Raw genomic sequence first — 19,667 nt, forward strand, 5'->3', positions numbered from 1 at the left:
AAAAGCGAAACTAAAGGTGGCTAGAAAAAAAAGGCATACTCAGTAAATTTTATATTTATGTAGACATAGGCTAATAGTAATAGCCTATGTTTTTGGTGAATATTAGATTTAGCTGAGGAAACCATATATAGCTTATAAACTAATCAAATGTTTTTGTGGCTGCGTCCAATAAAAGTAACAGAGTACATAAACACCATCTCTCTCTCTCTCTCTCTCTCTCTCTCTCTCTCTCTCTCTCTCTCTCTCTCTCTCTCTCTCTGTGTATGTGTGTGTGTGTGTGTGTCTGTGTGTGTTCTCCGATTGCGGCTGTTCTGCAGGGTGAAGGAAAATCGGACGGGATCAGTCGATATCTGCTCACAATATTTCTATTACTTGAAGCATTCAATTTATGGATCATTTATTAATGGTCGTCTATTTCTGGACTGTGCGTTTTTTGTGTTGAAATGAGCGGCTGTTAAAGGTGAGATGATGACGTTATTTTTCCAATTCTGCCGTTATTATTATTATTATTATTATTATTATTATTATTATTATTATTATTATTATTATTTATAACATACGCTTATCGCCTGAGCGAAAAATAATTGTAGTCTATCTGTTTACAGATATCTTCAGTTGTTCATCGGGTTTCTAATATAATGAGAAAGATCGTCTTAAAGTACGATTGTTAATAATAAAATTTGAGGATATCAAAAACATTATTCACTTTCTCACAATCATATCGCTTATGTAACGTTATCTGTTATAATAGTCGGCGTCTCTTTTAACAGATCTGTCGCTCAAGTCAGAGTTTCAGGTGATGTTATAAGCCCTGGATCTGAGGTTATATCCATCAGTCCCAGGACGGGATAGGGAATGAGTCCATCTCTTATCCAAACATCAGGTCAAAAGTAATTAAATCCAGATTTCATCCTCTACTTTGAGTGGAAATATGGACTGCAGCGGTGTTGCACTTGGTTTGGATGTGGATAATAGTTTTGGACAAATAATTGGGCAGAACCTCTCTTCCATGGTCCATCTGGATCTCCTGTCCTCTAAAGGTTCTCCTCAGCTCCCAGAGATGCTCCTATCGCCTTTGTTCCAGGATTCACATCCCAAAGCCTTTCTGCTGTCAAGCCCAGAGCCACCACTTCTCTCCTTGAACAGAAACTCACCAGATACTCCTGCAGGTGCTCCACAAATGTGTTTCATGCCCACACTTGAAGACAAAGGACAAGATGGGGTCGAGCCCAGTCAAAACCTCACACCTCTGCAACATGGTTTTTCAACAAGAGACTGCCAAACTGGCACCAAATCACTTTCCTTAGAGGAAGCATCCCAATGCAGCAGGAAGAACAATGCTTTAAACCAAAAATTGTTTAGAACTATGGAGGAACTGAGGGAAGGACTGATGATTCAGTCATTGTGGCATCTCTCCCAGCACGTTTCGTTGGCGAATCGAGCCAGTCATTTACAACAGAGGGTGTTGGCGATGCTTGGGGAACATGCTTCTAGGCACTATAGCCACCAATTGGATGGTTTGAAGAAGGAACTTTTTGAAGCACGCCGTTCCCCCAAGTTCCCTATGACACCAGAGTGTCTTTTTGAGACTTTTAATGTTGTAGAGATGCAGGAAGCAGAGCGGGTTCTTATAAGAAACCTCCAGGTACATGGGCAACCTCCGAAATCCAGAGATTTGCAGAATTTAGCACACAGTGGTCATGCTGTTCTGCATGGAGTGCTGGAGGCTCTGGACTCAGATGCCACCGTGAGCAGCTCAGATGAGGAGTGGGACCATGAAGGGACCTCAGTGGAATCACAGTGAGTATAATGTGATGTTGAATGGTCTTCTTAATTAATGTTGACCTTCTTATCAAGGTGAGTGTTGACACATAGAAAGAAATAGACCTTAATGGAAGACATTAACAGAATGGGCCACCCAATAATCAAAATTTTACCATTATTTACTGTGGTAAACCTCAAGTTATACTAAACCTCAGTGCTTTAATTTTTTGATAGAACACAATAGGGAAAATGTTGAACCTCACACAGTTCTTTCTATACAATTACAGTTTATATTCATATAACAGTTCGCATATTTCTAGTTCCATATATAGATAGATATAAACACCAAATCGTAGAGTTGACAGTATGACTATGCAAGTCACAATGCTTGGTGGTTATAAACAAAACATATAAGACTCAGTCTGTAGCTTCAAAATACAAAAAAATAACATTGTGGGAGATCTTGGAATAGGTGAATTGAAGGGTAGAATTAATCTCTAGTAATTGCCAGGCAATAAAGAACTTTTAATGACTGGTCGTGAGTCTTTGGCAAGAGGAGAGGGAGCGTAACAACAAGTTTGGGAAAACAAACAGCCCTATAGAAGATGGAGAGAGGAAGCATTTGGCTCTGGCAGTGTTGTATGTTTCTTTATGATCTTTGCTCACATAACAGAGGCACTCTATTCTGTACACAGCTGTTGAGAAATTGTCACCATATTTCTCCCCCATGTTGAAGATTTTTATCTAGTGTGTTCATGTGCAGCTGGCTTGTCCTCCGATCCTGTTTCTGTGCAGCCACACTGAAGCAGACAGCTGCACTCTCCTTTCCCTGGGATGAGTAAATAAATAGAGATCAGGCCACCCTTCACCAGCCCGTCGATCAGAGCTTTCATGTCCCTCGCTGTGATTTTTTCTCCCACTCTGTACTTACACTGTAAGATCGCAGCATATTTGCAGATGAGAGAACATCTAGTCTCAAAATACACATCTTTAAAGGGGATAGGCTCTCTTTCAGGAAACTTCTAGTAATGAGGAATGATTTATAGGAGTGCTTATGGGGTTCAGGAATTGAGGTGGGCAGGGGGAGCAAATTTTGGGTGTGTGCTGAATTTTGCCCATTCAGTATTAAGTGCTGTTACAACAATAATGATATGGGTCAATGACGATAAGCAATTTTTTTCGTCCTGTCTACCAAAACAAAATACATAAAAAATGGCATATATACATGCAATGACTTCTTGAGTCATTGCATATATATATATATATATATATATATATATATATATATATATATATACACACACACACAAATAAATATATTTTTAAGTTTTTAAATAAACCTTTATTTTAGTTTTATTTACTTTAAAATCTAGCCGAAATAAAATACATTTTTGTTTTTTAAAAGTATATTTATATATTTTATTTTAGGTAATGAAAATGCTTTTTGGTTTTAGTTTTAGTTAAATATAATATCTAACCCTGACTTGCATAAATTTGAACTATGTTAAACTTTGTCCCATGGCACTCAAGTTGCCTCAAATCAACAACACTGTCATTGAAAATTAATGACTTCCAATTACTTTGTTGCTGCAAATTGCTGTAAAAGTGAATGCCCTTTAGTCTTGGTACAGCAGCCAGCTGTGGTTGTTGGCTTTGCCTCTCCTCAGGCCATGACAAAATAGTTTCAGTGACTTTTCCATAAGTCAATGAATTACCATGTCAATTACCATCTTTGCATCTCATCAGAGTTTCAAGCTGGTGGCCATTGCTCTGGATTCTCTGGAGAAGCTGGGTATGAGAACATTGCTAATAGGTTTTAAGTGAGTTAGCTGGCTTTGCCTACAGAATTTCTTAAGGGCACTTTCTGTGGACTGAGATTAGGCTCTCAGCCAGTCGAGAGCAGTACTGTCTTTCATTTCACAGATGTTCACGTTTTGAAGTGGTTAAGTTGTGGTCACTTAATTCTGAAAAAACCTAAAGCTTTAGCAGAGCTTCAGTGTCTGCTTAGTTGGCTCTGAAATATATGCAATGCAATAAAGAGTTTATGCAGTGATATTATTTGGTCTGGACACCCTTGAGGCATTAAATAAAGATGTAAGGAAGCAACAAAGCCATCTGTGGTTACTGAGCAAGGCAAGTAAACAATCATACACTGGTTTTCCAAACACTTTACCATGATTTCTCCTGGAAGAATGTATTGTAAGTCACTTTGGATAAAATCTCAGCTAAATTACCTTTTCTGTCCCTGTCTTTGTGGGAGGGTAGTTGTCATGTCTGTGAGTGGAGATGGCTTAAGGACAGAGCTGAACTCTGTAGTTGCTGGACGTGGCTGCAGATGAGACTGTCTGATCTGGACTCTCAGATTCAGCAGCTTGGACAACTCAGGCAGCAGATCCTCTCTAATAAGGTAAAGAAATAACACAGCATCTGTAGATTAGGAAGGAAACTGGCCTGTGCCATTGGCACTGTGCGGCAAAATTCAGAATTTAAGAATTGTCTCTCTATCAATTCATGTTAGAAAAAGAAATGACTGAATTTCAATTCAGTAACAGTCACACAACAGACAAATTGTATTAGTCCAAACAGTCAAAAATATAAATGTTGTTACAAAACAAAAACAATGACATCATACAATTTGACTTTAATTTGTCGAATATTCTTCACTATGTGGAATAATTAAAAAAGTCAATATTTTAATTATTGCATTAAGCTCATCAAACTGATTACCATATTTTTGTTTTAGATTTATAAAACTACGTAAAACATTTTTATCTATTGATTATATAATATATTGAGTAACTTGGAGCAATCTAAGAAATTATGTGTTTTTACCCCAGTTACAAAAGTAATTTATTAAATAAAATGCACTTCATAAAATATAGAACACTTAATTTCCCAGAATGCACTAATTAAATTAAATTAAATTAAACATAGATTATTTTGTGTTTTTGTTTTCTTGGCAACTAGCTGAAATACTACATTTTTAGTTTTTTTTAAGTATATTTATATATTATGTTTTGAATCATGAAAATATTTTATTAAACATTCTGAAATGTAGTTCATACTGAAAAATTCTAATAAAATGTATTATGATGAGCCACATTTACACAGTTATTTGAATTTCTTTGAATTTTACTACATTTTAATTCTGCTTAAATTGAATTTGTAATTAATCATTCTGAATCTATTTGTTGCTTCAATTCAGATTAAATTCAAATTGATTAATTAAACTGGAATTTTAAAAGCGTTCTCAGTTAAGTTCTTGTTTGTTTGTTTTTTTAGATGCAAAGAGTGCTCAATTTTTTTAAATGTATGTGTCCTCCAGGGTCATGTGATTTTGGCGGTGTCTCAGCCCCTGACGGACAGGCAGATTCAACACACCTTGTGGACCGAGACTATGGATCTTTCATTCACAGCTGGGAACATGCAAGATTTGCACTCTGATCTAGAGATGGAACCCAGCAGCCCCACACGCCTTCTGAGGAACATTGAGAGACAGGTGAATCGAAAGAAAACCACAGGCGACAAGAACATAAAAAAGACAAGATAAAAATGTAATTTGTTCACTTAAAACCGATTGAATCGACCTGATTTAATTCATGTTTCTGTATGTGTTTAGAGTGCCCAGCTGACTCAGATTGTAAACAGCCTGATGCCATCTTTGTGTACCTCTCCTTCCTCATCACCTGTGCCTAAAGGACCTTGCAATCGCTGGAGAGGTCGACAGAAGACAGCTTACAGTGGGTGAGAGACAAACAAGCACCTACAAGCCTTACAAGCTCATCAACAGGCTAAAATTAACCTCAAAAATCTCACAGGGTCATTCAATAAAAATTTCCAAGAATAGCAATTGTGGCTAATTTACATAATTGTTATTGAAGCACGGGTTGCTAGATATTTATTGTTCAAAAAAGGATTGTTAGAAGGATATTCACATTAGAGAAAAAGTCTGTCTTGATTTCATTCATGCCTTTCATATTCATTGCAGCACTGTAGAAGCGCCCTCATTCTGATACAGAATTGTGTAAATTTATGTAAATCTTTGTGAATGTCAGGATGAATCATTCAGCCCAGCGGTAAACTGAAAAAGTGAGAAAGACATTGAGAAGAATTAGAAAGACGGAAGATGAAAAAGTTTGACTGGAGAAGAAAACCAGTGAAACTTGCTATATTTATTTGTTGTATGATAATTTTATCCCTACTTTTGAATCCAAGTGACACACACAGGTGTCTTTGTTCCCAGTGGACCACAGTGTTTTCACAAGGCCAGGCAGAAGAGGAAGCGAACATGTCACAGACGACAGTGCCTTCCTCAGGTGGACGTCACCTGTACGTCAGCCCGGACACGACCCCTTCTGACCTATCACAAGCCTAGACTTTTTGTCATGGACCCACTGTCTCATAGAGAACAGGTTGGCATTTTAAAGCCAAATTCTTAAAGTTAAAGTGTTTTAACTTTTAGGACTTCAATCTAATAATGAGTTGGCATGGCATAGCATACAGTCCTGTTGAAAGTTTTGGGGTTGGTAAGATTTTTTTGTGTTTTTGAAAGAAGTCTGTAATGATCACCAAGGCTGCATTTCTTTGCTTAAGTAACAGTAATATTGTGGAATATTATTACAATTGAAAAAAGTATTTTCTCTGTTAATATATTTTAAAATGTAATTTATTCCTGTGATGCAAAGTTGAATTTTCAGCAGCCATTACTCCACTCTTCACATGATCCTTCAAAAAATAATTTCTTATTATTATCAATGTTGACAACAGTTGTGCTGCTTAATATTTTTGTGGAAACAATATTTTTTTTCAGGATTCATTGATGAATAGAAAGTTAAAAAAAACAACATTTAGCAAGCAAGTTGATTTAATTTTCATACATCCTTGCTGAATAAAAGTGTTAATTTCTTTCTTTAAAAATAAAAACGTACTGACCCCAAACTTTTTGAATGATAGTGTACAAACTACATTCTCACATTAATTGCTGACATAACAGCATAATGTGCTTGAGTAAAAAGGGAAAAACACAGCTGTATGTGATGATGCCTGAACTAGTGGGACTTGTACTGCTGTGTGCTGTGTCCACCATTTACTGTACACTAAATGTGTGTGTGTGTGTGTGTGTGTGTGTGTGTTTGTGTGCGTTTTCCCAACAGCCCCAAGTGGAGTTCAGAAAGAATAACTTAGCTTTTGTTCTGTCCTTTCCCATGGAAACTGCTAACACGCAGTGCTCAGGCCAGCTGCGCTTTCATAAATGATGATAATTTTATAATTGCTGTGTCCTCTATGGGCAGCCTGGACCTGTAACTCAGATACTGTATATACTTCAATCTGAACCGAGAAGCACCGGGATGAAGATGCATTTGCCAAATGGAGTGTAATCAGAACAAATTGAAAAAACAACATTAAATAGTTTATATAAGGAACATTTCAGCAGAAAATGAAAATTCTGTCATCATTTACATAAGATTTTTTTAACTGCTTTTGTCCATTCAGTGATATTAGCATATTGTGATCATAGGACTGCTAAGCTACAAAAATAACAAGAATATACCATAAAATGGGTTGTGCAATGTAACAGGACATTCCAAATTGTATTTGCATTGATTTGCTTATGAGGTAAAATTAAGAACCATTATAAATCAAATCAAACTTTAATTAAATATTATAGTGATTATTTTACCAGTCTTCCTTCATTTACTGAAAAATGCTGTGGAAAATGTTATTATTTTTAACTACTTTAATTCAGTTTTTTTTATTTGGTTAGTTATTACATTAATCATGTTGAATCTTATTGCCCAAACAGCTGTTTGTAGCCTAGCAAAATAAATCAAATATGTTTAGAACAAAATGAGGGTGAGTAAATGACAGAATATTCTGAGTACAGAGCTAGTCTTTTTAATAAAGCAGTTATTTGTGTGTGCCAGCCCTCTTCACATTGCACCATGACTCACACCACATTCTGAGTCTGTTTTCCAGCTGGTGCCTGCCTGGTGCACTTCCTTTAACCTCATTTATGATTCTTTATGGTTCCCCAGAGCACTGCGTGAAATAGATTTGGCCTTTATTAACTTAGTTGTTTACATCAACCTCTTTTTATTTGTTTTAATTCTCAGTTGGACAAATCAAGACTGGATTCTAGATGCAAATCAGTCCTTTAGGATCAGAAAGAGACATTTGTTTAGTAATTTTGCTTTGCAAGATTTGTGTTCATCCCATTTACCCATAACTTCTCAAAACCTCCCTGTTTTGGTTACATGCACTCCATCTTTCTCTCTCTCCACAGGTTTTGGAGTCTTCTCCTTCTCTTTGTCCCAAATGTGCATCCTGTGATCCTGCATCTGTGTGCACAGATCCTTCATGTCTCCACAGAAAAGACAGAACAGACTGCAAAATGCACCCCATTCTATCACTCTCCTCAGGTAGAGAGAGATGAATGCATTATTTTTAAAATAGGAAATTTTTTAAATCTACCATCTTTGATGGATTTTTTAAAATCCTGTCTCAATGCATTGTAGACTACCTTCTCAACAATGGATACATGTGATGCTCTTTTAAGTGCCCTAAAAATGTTACCTATGTAGGCAGATCACTAGGTTTTGGAGCAGAGCTTATTTAAGCAGAGTGTTCATACTCTTTCTGAGGTAATTAGATGCTATGATCTTAATGGTAAATACTACAGCAGTCCATTAATCATTCATCATTTTCACTGCATTAGGCTGTCATTTCAATTTGGTCTGAATGAATTGTCTCATATCAGACTTTTACTCCATCAGCATGTTAAAATTGTGCTGTTCCTGCTGTTTTACTAATTGTATTTACAATAGCAGCAGGAATGTGAAGTAGGAAGATCAAATTAGCCTTGGTTGTCATCAGTATAAAACTTCAGCATTCAGTTCATACTTTAATATGACATCCAGACATTTTAACAATTGACAATGTATGACATGTATGACAATTGACATTTGGACAAGGTATTTTCATTTGTTCTTTATGTGCAAATGTTTCCATACTAAATAACCATAGCCTTATATCACCACAGTGAACTTTTGTTTTGCTGTTGTTTTTCTTGTGTTTGTGTTATAAAAGTGAAGTTTTTCTTTGTTTGTTCTAACCATCAGACACTCTATTGTCCTTCCATCTGCAAAATTCTCTGTTTGAGGAAAGTTTGCTTCAGCGATCTCTCCTCCTGAAAACTAAGCGCACTAGTCCCGATCACTGTCTCAGCTCCAGAGGCAGAGTTTCCCGGTCTTTATTCCGTAAGTCATCTCATTTGTGGCATTTGTGTGTGCATGAATGAAAACATGTACTGTATGTAGGTGTGTATGCTTTGTATAAATGTGTTTGTATAAATCTGCTTCTTAGGCAGCGTCCTAACTGAAATGGATCTACGTGTGTCTACAAGTGTCTGATTTGGGAAGCACTACATGGGCTGAAACACCATGTGTGAAACAAAGAAACTCAACTTTTTTTTCAGTAGTAGTTTGCTATTAGCATTTTAATAAGCTAATAATGAGACACTTTAATAATAATAATACACAGCATATATAATGTTCTATTAGATTTAAGTTTTAAGATTAAATAACTTTTTCTTTATTATTTAAAAAAATAATTTTATTATAATTTATTCACTTAGTAAAGTAATTTTACATTGTAAAAATCTATTTAATCAAATGCTGTCTCTTGAACTTTCTATTCATCAAAGAATCCAGAAAACAAAAATACTGTTTCCACAAAAATATTAAGCAGCACAACTGATTTCAGCACTGATAATAATAAAAGATACTTCTTGAGCAACAAATCAGCATATTAGAATGATTTGTGAAGGGTCATGTGACATTTAAGACTGCTGAAAATTCAGCTTTGTCATAACAGGAATAAATTACATTATAAAGTATTAAAATGGAGAACAGTTATTTTAAATTGTAATAATATTTTACAGTATTGCTGTATTTTTTGCAAATAAATGCAGCCTTGGTGAGTATAAGAGACTTCTTTAAAAAAACTTTTTGAGCTTAACCTAATTTATTTCAATCACAATCGGTGTGTTTGTACAAAATCATTTAGGCACTACTGTTCTCAGTACTTTTAATACACAGTGATGCCCATGTTCAGTGCAGATCTGAAGGTTGTGTTGAAGTCAATAGCTGCTGTACAATTTTAATGCAGTGCTGGGGTTGAAGTGAGCTTTCCTGGCACTGGACTCTGACTCATCCGCCCCAATCATTAATGGTCTGGAACTCTTCGCTGCTCTGCTGGTTATTGTCTGACTAGGGGGGCTAATGATCCTGAAGCAGCAATGCTATTCTTAACAGAGAGATTGTCTGGGCGAGTGAGTGATTGCAGTGGAATGGAAGTATGGTACGGGTTTCTAAAGTAAAAACACATCTCATGCTGTTTAGTTGATTTTCTGTCAGTGCTTTGCAGCACCCCTGGAGTCAGTGAACGAACTACAAAAAAAAAAAAAAAAAACCTACAAAAGCACTGATTGGAAAATAAATGCCAGGAATATTTTCTTTCCAGTCACCTCATGGTCTCTCTATTCCTTTTTTCATTACATCACCTGGATGTGTATGATCTTTTAATGTCAGTTCTTCTGGAGTCCAGTGTGTGGGATGATGTAAGGTGTGTGTAGGCTGCTGGGTGGGTTTAGTCATAGTCTTGTGGTGTATTGTATGTGTTTATCTCTGTGGCTCAGGCGGTCTATTCACATGCCCCCAGCTACCAGACCATGAGTGGAGATCAACACAGACTCAAAATCACATAACTCACAAATCCAGCCTGAAGGCACCACATACACCTACACACACTCAACCACATACACCAGTGACCTGTCAGTGGGGTCATATTATTTATCACCAAAATATTTTGTAGTCTTGTAGCCCCCTTAGGATTTCCATGACATCCTCTTTTTATTAATATTGTTAATACAATCTCCAATAACCCTTGATACTTTTTAGCACCTGTGTGTTGATGAGTCCAAGTACACCAAACCCCCAAAATAAATAATAAAATATATTTTTAATTAAATGAAGACAAAAATATGATTTTTTTGCATTATTTTTATAATTTCATAGTTGTACTTAAAAAAAAAATATTATCAATGGTGATTCTCAGTAGATTCACATGACTAGTTTGTTTGTTTTTAATTCATTCAGAAAAATTAAAGGCAGTATGAAAAATACTTTCAATAATTTAAAATTATTTTAATATATGTTTTTTTTGCACTATAGTAATAGAATATAATCTAATGCATTATGTAAATTGTAATAGAAATGTTACAATGTGAAAAAATTGCGAATGGCACTAAAAAGGGTTACTTTTCTGTATGCTAAATACAATATTTCTTACTTCTTTCATTTGATTTTTGGATTAAATGACTTGGATGTATTGACATGGTTTGTTAAACTCCATGTGTACATATGAATATTTGTTTTGTTCTTATGAATATGCCTGTTTTAAAAAGTAGAGTGTTCTATAATTAATGTTTACAGATTGCAGTCATCAGCCAAAAAATGGGTGGCATTTGAAGAGCCACAGAAGGGAGAGCACTCCTATACGATGGGCACGTACCCAAGACCAACAGAGTCAAGTTTACAGGGAGGGCAAAAGGAGGCGGCGCTGCTCTGAGAGGCCAATGGGTACTTCATGTGTTTATTTCCCCTTGGTGTTTCACTTATATACACCACCAAAGATGTTTAAGGTAGTAATACTGCTTTGTTGTAGACATCTCCAGTATTAAACCCAAGTCTGATCTGGTCTCCCAGAGTGATGACAGTCAGGTGGAAGAATCTTCAGAGGATGTGACTGTCTCTTACTGTACACCCACACAACAGAGAAACTCAGAGGTCTGCCCTGTTGATACAGTAAATACTGTATATTTCAGTTTGAGCTAATCCAAACAGAGATAAATGTTTCTTACCTTGAAGGGAATGTTTGTCTAGTTGAAGGTTAATATTTTGAGAAAAATAATCATATACTGTTTTTTTTTTTTTTTTTACTGTAGTTCTCTTCGCGCAGAAGAAACTTTGAGAGTATTTTCAGCACTGATGACATTGTCATTCCTATGTCTTTGTTTGCATCAGTGAAAGTGGAAAGACTTAAGTATAAGAACATTTTGACACCCAGGTATTGATCGTTTTCACACTTCATCAATGACATCAGGGAGACATTGTTACCTGTTTAAATTGCAGTAGATCTACACTACTGTTCAAAAGTTTGGGGTCGGTACTTAAATAGGTGAACTGATTCCTCTTTGTCATAAATCAGGATAAACCCATAACGAACATGCTGTGCCCCTTTATATAACTCAGCTTATGTAGATCACTTTTCTTACCAAAAATCTTTCAGAAATCATTCTGATAAGCTGATTTGCGGCAAAAGAAACATTTCTTATTATTATCCGTGTTGGACACAGTTGTGCTGCTTAATTTTTTTAATACTTTTTTTTTCAGGATTCTTCAATGAATAGAAAGTTCAAAATAACTGCATTTATTTGAAAAAGAAATCTTTTGTAAATGATAAATGTCTTTACTGTCACTTTCGATCAATTTAATGCATCCTTGCTGAATAAAAGTATTAATCTCTTTAAATAAAATTTCTGACCCGAAACTTTTGAATGATAGTGTATCTGAGTGCCAATATGATGTTAGTTTTACTGTTTTGAGTGTTTCGTTTTTGTTTTATATAATCAGATTTATCATTAAGTCATCTTTTGGTTATATTAGTTTAAAAAGTTAATAAAATACATTTAATTTGTAAACGATTTAATTCACTGAAATGAAATCTAACACTAGGCATTTCTAAGCAGCTTTATATTCAAACCATTTTTGTATTATATTGCCAGAGAAAAATAACTATATAATGATATATATCAATACTGTGATGTAAGCTTTTGCTCCTACAACCCACCCATAGAGTGCCTGATAGATTGTCAATGAGTCATTTTCAGGAACTTGGCTGATGCATAAAGATATGGATGAATTCATCTTTGAATTTCATTTTTTTTCCCCTTTCCTGTATCCCATTGTCTTTAACACCATCAGTTGGCGAAAGGCGGATATTTTTCCTTTAACGAAAAGAGAGGTGGATGAGCAAGAGGAAGGGATGGTTGGTTTGCTTTATTATAAACTCTCTGTTGGCCATAAAAATGGTGAATGTCAGCAGTTGCAGGGTGTTGTGGAGTGATGGGATTTATCTTTCTCAGTCAGAAGTATTAGAAGATGAAGATTTCTTTCAGAGGCACCAGAGTTATGAGCATTGAAAACTCTGCTGGTCCTACTGGGATCAGGACAGAAGACACAGGATCAGGTCTGTGTGTATTTTGGGTTATTTTAAAGCTATATTATTGCACATATATTCTCCAGTACAAATTTTTAGATTTTTTTTTTCTCCACAGGTCATCCAGGAAAATCTGCTCTTCTGTATCTGTGAGAGACCATCCTGCTCTCTGTCACCCACCAGTACATTCTCCCATTCCCTTCACCTGGACCTTCAGTAATTCTGAAGATTCAGCAGAAGCCAGTGTGGATGAAAAAGAGGTAAAACCTTCTTAGTAGTGAAAAATTTAATTAATCAAATGATCAAGCTTGTATTCATTTGTTTCTCTCTTATGTAGCCAACTCAACCATGGAGGAGACGTACGTTCCCCCTGACTGGTGAAGATGAGGAAGCCTTGAGGTGTGATCAAGATAAGAGTGTTCTTTGTCTGTATTGTATGTCCTTATTTCCATTCCTTGTGTCTTAAATCCTTGCTTTTATGAGGAAAGGATGCGAGATTGAGAGGTGAGAAAGGCTCAAAGTAAAATGTATACAGTATATCTAATGGAATTTGCTTCCTCATCAAGCATTTCAAATCAGCGTCATATTTCTTCACTACCTTGTTGGAGCTTGATTCATCTGGATATTTTTAATAAATCTTAATAAAGCTAGATAACTTCCTCTAGTCTATAAAGTGCCATACCTCCCTCTATTGGACACACTAGGAATAACATGCACATTCTACAGTGACATATTACACATATTCAGCAAGCAGGCCCATCCTTAGCTGATGTGTGGCTCGGTGTGAGGTAGGGAGCGGGGCACCACTTCCAACCCAAACCTTTGAATGATAATGTAAATAAATTTCAGATTGGAATCACATTTAGTATCAGAGTCAGTTTTTGGAATTTTTTACAGAAGGAGTTGATAACTAAGATGTACAATTACTACAGTTAAAGTTAAGAGAGGAATTGGAACTGAGATTATATTGTGTTGAAATGTAGTGGAGAAAATACATGTTTTTCTTGCTTGTCATTGGTTTGACCGATTATTCTGTGCTGATTACAGATTTCCAGAGCACAAGGGCACAACATCTGGGGCGGACCAGGAAATGACCTCATACTGAGGCAGAATCTCAGCCATCATGGTTCTACTCTGTTGCAAAAATATCAACCTTTCAGCATTTAAAGAGATATGACACAATGTTGAAAGCAGACATTTTTCTTAACATTTCCTCAGTCTCATGGAGTTTTTTTTTTTTTTTTTTTTTTTTTTTTTTTTAAGATTTGAAGATTTTTAACAGTTCCTACTGTATCATACATACTGTCTTTTCCACAGTGTAAATTTTTAAATATCTTAAGCCAGCTCCTTAAAAGTTTCAACTTTAAGGCATTACATTATTTATCTATTTTATGTGATTTATTTTAACATAAGTGTATTGGTTTGTGTTCACATTTTTGAACAAATAGAACAAATGATTTATGATTTTCCTATAAATCTCATCTTTAATTACAATTTATCCAGTACTGTGGGAAAAGCACTGTGTTGGAAAGGTGTGTAAAATTAGCTCATACTGCATTAAATTTATTTACACTGCCGCACTTAGAAGTTAAAAGTCTTCCTTTGTCACATTTTATGTAGCTTATATGGAGTCCTTGTTATTTGAGGACCATTTCAGATTAAATACAACTACGTTTCTTCAACAGGCACAAGTACATGGACACAATACTTATATAAACCACAAAGGGGCAGTAATGCGCCCCATCTGCTCCTGAGAATTGCACTCGCAAGAACACAGCCTGTATGTGGACAAAACAGGAAACTACTTGTAAACACTGTAAACTACTTGATGATTCTTCCCAGTCTGTATGTCCAGCTTTGACAGTTCAGAACCCTATTGCATTGCATTGTGTGTGTGTGTTGTCTTTGATCTCTTTTAGCAATAAGCTGATTAGGCCATCTCACAAGCAGCACACACTCACTGGGGAAAGGCTAATTGGCTGTGGGCTAAGTAAGGGTCAAGGTTGTCCATGATGAGATAGGAAAGATATTATCACTTGCTTTCCTTCTTCTAGCTCAGTGACTTTTTCACCCTGGTTCTGCACTTCTTTAAAGTCTGAACACTCCTTACAACATTAGCTTAAATTCTTTTTGAGCTGCCTTTTTATCAAGTATCCTAATCAAGAAGGATCTGATAAGGATAAAACACATTTTATTGAGTAATTTTTTTTCTATTAGATTTTTTTTCAATAGAAATGTTTTATCAAAACTTTTTCAGTATTAAATTAAATATACTACATTATTCTTGCACCGTCCACCATCTTCTATTCATTTCCATCACTGTGCTCGCTGCAGCACATTTTAGGATACCCTACGCCACATTAGATATATACGCCTTAGATTTAGACAAAAACAAGCTATTTTGGAACAGACTATGACACCTTAAAATGCTGGTAGACAGTTCACTAGGTTTTGGAACATTATCAGAAATCTCGCTCTCACTAGAGCTGTCAGAACTCTGTGTTTTGCTGCAGAGTGAGTGAATAGAGCCGGTGTGTGTGACGCATAGCCACTGTATTGATCTACACTGTTCTGAGAGCTCGATAGGCCTCTTTTTCTTTCCCATTCTCTTTTGTTGTGAACTCTGAGAATGGAGATCTTTATTTATAACTCCAGTGAGAGGCTCGATGATTTACTTCTGCCAGCAGGGGGAGTTTTACAGGGACTTTGGTGCAGTACCATGATATGCACTGCAGATTTATCACTTTGTGTGGTGAACTTAAATAGAAACAATTTGTAACAAAGTATTCATAGACCCTACTAGTGTTGTTAAAACTAAACAAAAACTGCTGAAATAAAATACAATATACGTATTAGACAAAAAGCATAAACTTAAAAAACTTAGAAATTGCTAATATTGCTAATAAAAATATGACAACTAAAACTAAAAAATGAAATAAAAAGAAATTCAAGCTAAACAGAAATATTTTAAATGCAAAAACAATAAAAAAAACTATTAAAACAGAAAAATATTCACAGATGCTACTAGTGTTGTTAAAACTAAAAAACGATTAAAAATAATGCTGAAATCAAATACAATGTTAGACGAAAAGCATAAACTTAAGAAAAACTGAGAAAAAAAATGAGCAATGTTGCTTTGGCAAATAACCAAAATAAAATAAGTTTTATCAGTCAATTTAAACAAATTGACTAAAACTAGCTTAAAATAAAAAAATATAAACATAAAAAAAATGTTGAAGTACTAAAATCACTAAGGCTAAGACTGAAATAAAAATAAATGAATGGATAATATAAATATTTTAAAAACAGAAAAATATAAAAACATCAAAAACTGAAAATTCAAAATATTCATAAATATTAATATTATAATTTTATATTAATATTATAGTATATAAATAATATTAAAATAACACTGGACTGGCCAATAGTAGTGACTGAAGTGATGAAGGGTTCAATTCTTCTGAGAGATTTCTGTTTGCACACTGATCTGTCAAAATCAGTTGATATAGTCAGACTGCAATCTGAGATGACAGAAATGATACACTAACTCTCCTCAGTCAAATACTAATGCACGCCCGAGTCTCACCCCTATTTGCCTGTCTTGGAAGCAGCACTGTCTCCATAGTGATAGGGCATAGGGCTCTTTAAACGCACTGGGCCTTCATTCAGCTTTTCTAATTTAGGAAGTGGAGAGGATGGAAGAGCTCCTCATTTCTTTGAGTGTCTCTCTCACTTTGCTTCCACTATATTTTTGTCTCTATGACAATATGACTCAAACAATATCTTTTTAATTTAGCTTTGTAACACTGGCAAGCTTCTGAGGTTTGAAGGGCAGCGTTTGTTTACTAAGCTGGAAAAGAAAACCCATTTTGACTATCAATTAAAATGTACATTGGTGTAAACACGTCAGTCGTTTTTACTGGCCTCTTGAGGTTCATTCATAATTGATACTGTAGGTCTCTTATTTCTGCCTGGAGATGAATGTGGTTATAATGAATGTGAGATTTGAGACATGTAGCAAAGTGAGGTTGTATGTATTACATGCTCCTAAACCTACCAAGTGTTTGCCGTTATGTCCAATTCAAGGTCACACATTCAGTACTTAACTTCACCACGCCAAAAAATTACAATTGTTATATTTTATATATATTATATTCACTACATATATATACACTACCATTTAAAAGTGAGGAGGAGGTAAAACAAAATCTGCATTTTTTGATAAAAACACTGTATTTAATTTTATTAAATAAAATCCTTCAGAAATCTTTCTGATTAGGGCTGGCTCGATACCACTTTTTCAGAACCGATATCGACCCGATACCAGTGAAGTTTTTTTTTTAAAATCAGTGTAGAATTTCTATACCTCAATGTGTAGGTCAATCAAGAATCTTTTTTATGTTACACACAATCTACTAAATATAGACAGCTTAATTATAAAGAAAAATAACAAACAAAAAAATATATAATCATATTCTATGACAAAAATACTATTATTAACTAGTTTAATTCTGTAGCAAAAGTTACTCTAGAAAAATCATGAGTGCACATTTACTTATATAATGATGATTTATAATATTACTTAATCATATAATGATAATTTTTGAAGAATGTTCTTAATGACACCTAATTTAGCGTTATTTTGCCTCAATTAATTTTATATCGTTTTTCTCTGGATGTCCACACTGCAGCAGTAACATTGGCACGTCCACACTGTGATTTACGGTAATTATTCAGTAGTGGGCGGGATTACGCGGCAGTGGGCGGGATCTAGTGTGGGCGGCTCTACACCGCAGGCGTTCACTGCGCTCAGAGAGGAAGCCTGCAGCGGACGCAACACGCCGAACAGGTAAAGCACTATATTTCATTATTTACAGAAAGCTATGATATCGAGTTTAAACGGTCAGCATTATTTGCATATGTATATTTGCACATTCTCTGAAGTTTTCTTACACGTTGCTATTTCAATTCCTCTAATCCGTGCTTTTGAAGATGGTAATGGGACAGATAATCCTTATTGCTTGAGAAAGGACGCATTGTTCCATTCACTGCAATGGTGCTGATAGAGACTGTGCTTCAGATTGCTAGAAAATATATAACAGTCCTTATTCCCTGTAGATACATTGCTTAACTTTTGAGAATGTGGGCCAACTTCATTTGATTCTCACAGGAGTACTGTAATTCTTTACTTTCATCCGTTTAAAAATGCTTCTTTGTCCTGAAATCCCTTGATTTTGATGTTATCGCATTTGTCTTTAAGGGAGTGTATTATTAATAAAACTAATCTGATCTGCATATGACAAGGAGGAGACCTGGTCAAAGACATGATTTGGTTTTGTCGCAGGAGAGATTTTGCAGTCCAGCAGAGATGGTGCTGAAACAACAGCTACCCAGTATTAAACACCGCTGAGTTATTCTGCACCTAAACATCATCTTATTTTTACCAGTGCTGATTTTGATGTCCTATTGTTTTACGTTTATGTCTCTGCTGAAATGTAGATCTATAATAGCTGTTTGTGATTACCTTTGATCACTGTGTTTTCCCCATCTTTAAACGCCTGCCATCAAAGATTATGTTGAAAAAGATCAGAATCAGATTGTGCTTTGCACACCATTGCCTTGAGACTATGTAAAAAACTCCATCAGTGATGACGATGCTGTTTCTGATAAGACATGATGCTTTCCTGCATTGGCAGTCTGCTGGCTCACGCTTATTCATGAAAACAGAGCTGTGAGGTTTAATGCAGCCCCCTGCACTGGATGACTGATATCTGCGCAGTCCTTGTGTCCCTATATGTGTGAGACATATCTTAGAAAGTCCATTGGCATTCAAGTGCTAGCATGTCTTAACGCCACGCCACTGGTCAGACGCTTTGACCATCTGTTAGTAGACTGCTCTCTTCGTCAAATAGAACAGATGTTCAAAAGGAGACAAAAAGTTGGAGAACTGTAATAAAAAATGGAAAAAAACAGAAACACACACACACACACACACACACACACACACACACACACACACACACACACACACACACACACACACACACACACACACACACACATATTCTGGTGGGGACTTTCCATTGACTATACTGTTGCTTTTATATTGAGCTAATGATTTTTTTTCTGTTCATTCTGTTAAACATAACCCTCACACCAACCTTTATGCATTTTTGAGATTTCATTAAGATGCTATTTAGTCTATATTTAATAAGCAGTTTCTTCATAAGGATGCTTGTTGGTTCCCTTAATGTAAGTAATTTCCAGGTTTTCTTAATTTATGCAAAACAGGACCCACACACACAATTTTTAATTGAATTTTAAAAATGTGAAAACAGCAAATATCTTAGCTATAGTCTATACCAGTAACTCCCACTCAATAATACGTGTACTGCAGTTCACCCAAAAATGAAAGTCATCATTTGCTCACTCTTGTGTCGTTCTAATCCTGTATGACTGGCTCAAATTTGGATATTTTGGTTTTATATTTGTCTATAATTAATTGGTGATTAATTAATGTTGTTTGGAACATTTTTCAAATAACTTTTTTGCCAAAGAAAGACGACATGAGAGTTGGTAAATTATTACGATAATTGATTACATCATTTTTTAGTGAACTATGCCTT

At 35.4% G+C, this 19,667-nt stretch overlaps 2 protein-coding genes across 12 annotated transcripts in view; both read left to right on the forward strand.

Moving 5' to 3' along the window:
- Window positions 1-270: 270 nt before the first annotated feature.
- On the forward strand, window positions 271-14,289 carry LOC109096175 (KAT8 regulatory NSL complex subunit 1-like protein). The gene is made up of 16 exons (XM_042764140.1): window positions 271-460; window positions 771-1,800; window positions 4,030-4,171; window positions 5,090-5,263; window positions 5,384-5,508; window positions 6,008-6,176; window positions 8,048-8,183; window positions 8,883-9,020; window positions 11,256-11,402; window positions 11,488-11,609; window positions 11,768-11,889; window positions 12,807-12,870; window positions 12,968-13,071; window positions 13,160-13,301; window positions 13,379-13,440; window positions 14,089-14,289. Exons 2-13 carry the CDS (start codon window positions 932-934, stop codon window positions 13,022-13,024), a joined length of 2,265 nt encoding a protein of 754 aa, XP_042620074.1. The 5' UTR covers window positions 271-460; window positions 771-931; the 3' UTR covers window positions 13,025-13,071; window positions 13,160-13,301; window positions 13,379-13,440; window positions 14,089-14,289.
- Window positions 14,290-17,783: 3,494 nt separating this feature from the next.
- Window positions 17,784-19,667, forward strand: part of LOC109095765 (microtubule-associated protein 2-like) — a 103,542-nt gene continuing 101,658 nt past the window's right edge. For all 11 annotated transcript variants that reach the window (XM_042764141.1, XM_042764144.1, XM_042764142.1 and 8 more), the window contains exon 1: window positions 17,784-17,890. The gene's annotated coding sequence lies outside the window, so the exon portion shown is untranslated. The remainder of the gene's footprint in view (window positions 17,891-19,667) is intronic.

The sequence above is a fragment of the Cyprinus carpio genome, chromosome A9 (genome assembly GCF_018340385.1).
Source record: "Cyprinus carpio isolate SPL01 chromosome A9, ASM1834038v1, whole genome shotgun sequence".
In the NCBI taxonomy this organism is placed as follows: domain Eukaryota; kingdom Metazoa; phylum Chordata; class Actinopteri; order Cypriniformes; family Cyprinidae; genus Cyprinus; species Cyprinus carpio.